This window comes from Callithrix jacchus, chromosome 2 (genome assembly GCF_049354715.1).
Source record: "Callithrix jacchus isolate 240 chromosome 2, calJac240_pri, whole genome shotgun sequence".
In the NCBI taxonomy this organism is placed as follows: domain Eukaryota; kingdom Metazoa; phylum Chordata; class Mammalia; order Primates; family Cebidae; genus Callithrix; species Callithrix jacchus.
The window spans coordinates 39157565-39161593 of NC_133503.1; the positions used below are offsets into that span (position 1 = coordinate 39157565).

At 46.8% G+C, this 4029-nt stretch overlaps 1 protein-coding gene across 1 annotated transcript; it reads left to right on the plus strand.

Moving 5' to 3' along the window:
* The first annotated feature begins 754 nt into the window (after positions 1 to 754).
* On the plus strand, positions 755 to 3468 carry LOC103789499 (protocadherin alpha-1). The gene is given in 3 exon segments (XM_078361041.1): positions 755 to 1664; positions 1667 to 2549; positions 2552 to 3468. Coding segments are annotated over 3 exon segments (2418 nt in total). The 5' UTR covers positions 755 to 899; the 3' UTR covers positions 3322 to 3468.
* The last annotated feature ends 561 nt before the right edge of the window (positions 3469 to 4029 follow it).

Consider the following 4029-nt stretch of genomic DNA (forward strand, 5'->3'; position numbering starts at 1 on the left):
TATTTTTGTTGTAATATGACAATGCTCTTGACAAGAAAAAAGCATGGGTGAAAATTTAACATAGGAATAAAAGATCTAGTGTACACTGAATAAATTAGGAGTACTGACTTTTGGAAGTCAAAGTTGTAAGTTCAATACTTAGGTCATTATATAACAAGCAACAAAGGAAAATGTCACAAATGTCTTTATTCTAACATTTAAAGTATCAGACAATGATGAAGTTGTTTATACCACATTAAGGAATTTTACATGTATTCAGAAAATTTCCAAAAATGTCACCTGTAAGTACCTGATGACTATATATACATATACGTATGTGTGTGTATCATATCATTTAAAAAATAAATACCCAGGCCATCCTAGAATAAGGTAAATCTTAGTAGTCAAAGTACCTTATTTTAAAACTTTGACATTCAGTTGCAAATATTTATAATAAAAATATATGAGCCGATAAATCGTTTTAAATAAAATGATGTAAGGAGAGGTTATTTAAGTACATCCTAAAGTTTCTATTTCAATTGTAATATGTTTGTAATCATTACTAAAGGAAAATACCGATTACATACTCTCCAATAAGATTTTAAAAGTCTTGGGTCTTTAAAGGACATAGAAGTGAAGATGATGGCATTGAATACATTGCAGACGGGTATAGGTACTGCATTTTGAAAATCAATGAATGGACCTAAAATTTACATTGGCCACATGATGGCGCTGTATACCACAGAGTATTGTCAATAGAAAGGACATAGTGATCACTAAAAGTAAAGAAGGAAGCTCCATTTTGTCACTGCCTGAGAGAAAACTGAAACGGTGACGAGATAGATGACTGGGAATAGTACATAAAATAGTATGATTTTGAAGTAAGGAGAGAGCAGTAAGACAGGTGTAGTGCTTTTGCAATGGTGTTTTCTAGGAGAGGAGGCCTGGGAACCCGGGATCTGCTTCTTTCATTTCTGCTCCTCGCAGCCTGGGAGGTGGGGAGCGGCCGGCTCCTCTACTCGATCCCGGAGGAAGCCAGACACGGCACTTTCGTTGGCCGCATTGCTCAGGATCTGGGGCTGGAGCTGGTGCCGCGCCTATTCCGGGTGGCGTCCAAGGTCCGCGGGGACCTTCTGGGGGTAAATCTGCAGAATGGCATTTTGTTTGTGAATTCTCAGATCGACCAGGAGGAGCTGTGCGGGCGGAGCGCCGGGTGCAGCATCTACCTAGAGGTGATCGTGGACAGGCCGCTGCAGGTTTTCCATGTGGAGGTGAAGGTGAAAGGTATTAACGATAATCCACCCGTCTTCAGAAGTAGAGTACAAAGAATATTCATTTCTGAATCTAGATTCCTGGATTCGCGTTTTCTGATAGGAGCTGCGGATGCAGACATTGGTGCTAACGCTCTTCTAACGTACACCCTCAGCCCCAGTGAGTATTTCTCTTTGGATGTACAGGCAAGTGAGGAACTGAGTAAATCTCTTTGGCTTGAATTGAGAAAATCTTTGGATAGAGAAGAAACATCAGAAGTTCATTTATTATTGACAGCCACTGACATGGGCAAACCGGAGCTGCAAGGTACAGTTGAGCTGCTGATCACTGTGCTCGACGTTAATGATAATGCCCCACTATTTGACCAAGCAGTATACAGAATCCACTTATTAGAGACTGCAGCAAATGGAACATTACCACATTAATGTGGTCATTGACCACATTAAATGCCTCTGACGCTGACGAAGGTGCAAATGGTGAAGTTGTCTTTTCCTTTGATAGTCGTATTTCTCCTGACATTCAAGAAAAATTCAAAGTTGATTCCAGCTCAGGAGAAATTAGGTTAATTGATAAACTGGATTATGAAGAAACAAAATCCTACGAAATTCAAGTAAAGGCAGTTGATAAAGGAAGTCCTCCAATGTCATATCACTGCAAGGTTTTGGTGAAAGTGCTGGATGTAAATGATAATGCTCCGGAACTGGCAGTAACTTCACTCTCTTTGCCCATCAGAGAGGACGCTCCACTTAGCACCGTCATCACCCTCATCAGCGTGTCTGACCGTGACTCAGGTGCCAATGGGCAGGTCACCTGCTCCCTAGTGCCCCATGTCCCCTTCAAGCTGGTGTCCACCTTCAGGAATTACTACTCGTTGGTGCTGGACAGCACCCTGGACCCCGAGAGCCTCTCAGTCTATGAGCTAGTGGTGACCGCGCGGGACGGGGGCTCACCTTCACTGTGGGCCACGGCCAGCGTGTCTGTGGAGGTGGCCAACGTGAACGACAACGTGCCAGCGTTCGCACAGCCTGAGTACACTGTGTTCGTGAAGAAGAACAACCCGCCAGGCTGTCACATCTTCACTGTGTCAGCTCAGGACGCAGACGCGCAGGAAAATGCGCTGGTGTCCTACTCGTTGGTGGAGCCGCGGGTGGGCGATCGCGCGCTGTCGAGCTACGTGTCGGTGCACGCGGAGAGCGGCAAGGTGTACACGCTGCAGCCGCTGGACCACGAGGCACTGGAGCTGCTACAGTTCCAGGTGACCGCGTGCGACGCGGGCGTGCCACCTCTGGGCAGCAATGTGAGGTGTTTGTGCTGGACGAGAACGATAACGCACCGGCGCTGCTGGGGCCTCGAGTGGGTGGCACCAGCGGTGCAGTCAGTGAGCTGGTGCCGCGACTGGTGGGTGCGGGTCATGTGGTGGCAAAGGTGCGCGCAGTGGACGCTGCCTCAGGCTACAACACGTGGCTGTCCTATGAGCTGCAATCGGCAGCAGGTGGCGCACGCATCCCGTTCCGCGTGGGACTGTACACGGGCGAAATCAGCACGACTCGTGTCCTGGACGAGGCTGACTTGCCACGCCACTGCCTTCTGGTGCTGGTGAAGGACCACGGTGAGCCGGCACTGACAGCCAAGGCCACTGTGCTTGTGTCGCTGGTGGAGAGCGGCCAGGTGCCAAAGGCCTCGTCGCGGGCGTCGGTGGGTGCCACGGGCGCAGAGGCGGCGTTGGTGGATGTCAACGTGTACTTGATCATCGCCATCTGTGCGGTGTCTAGCCTGCTGGTGCTCACGCTGCTGCTGCACACGGCGCTGCGGTGCTCAGCGCCGCCCACTGAGGGTGTGTGCGCGCCAGGCAAGCCCACTCTGGTGTGCTCCAGCACTGTGGGTAGCTGGTCGAAATCGCAGCAGAGGCAGCAAAGGATGTGCTCTGGGGAGGACCCACCCAAGACGGACCTCATGGCCTTCAGCCCAGGCCTACCTCCAAGTCTTAACACATCAGAAAGAAATGAACAACCAGAAGCAAATTTGGGTCTTTCTGGTAATGTAAGTCCAACTTTCGAGCTTTGGCTTTAAATATTTTTCACATTTAACTTGTCTAATCATCTTTTAAAATATCACTTTAAAAAATGTCTTCAGGGTGTTCACTAACATGGAAACAAATCGTACCAGTGAATGCAGATATTCTATTAATGGCAGTTTTGTCTTGAATGGAACTAGAAAGCAAACAAAAAAATGTAGGGACAAATTGTCATATTTCTTGATTTAAAGGCAGGTTAAAAAAAGCTACAACACAAAGTAATGATCATATTTAACACAGGATATCAATGTAGTAAAATAACTGTCATATTCAGGGTAACTTATTATGTTATATCTTCTGGTGAAATGTTAAGCCTCATACAAACAATTCTGGGCAAAGTTATAGAAATCATCTGCCTTTCCTTTACATGGCTAAGTTTCAAAGTGAACAATAAACTGAATAGTTTTAAAACAATGTAATTTAAAATACATTTATTCACCAGGGGTGGTGGCTCACTCCTGTAATCCCAGCACTTTGGGAGGCCAAAGCAGCGGATCACCTGAGGTTAGGAGTTTGAGACTAGCCTGGACAACATGGTGGAACCCTGTCTCAACTAAAAATACAAAAAAATTAGCCAGGCATGGTGACAGGCAACTGTAATCCCAGCTACTCAGGGAGGCTGAGGCAGGAAAATCAGTTGAACCCCAGAGGCGGAGGTTGCAGTGAACCCAGATTGCACCACTGCACTCTAGCCTGGACAACAA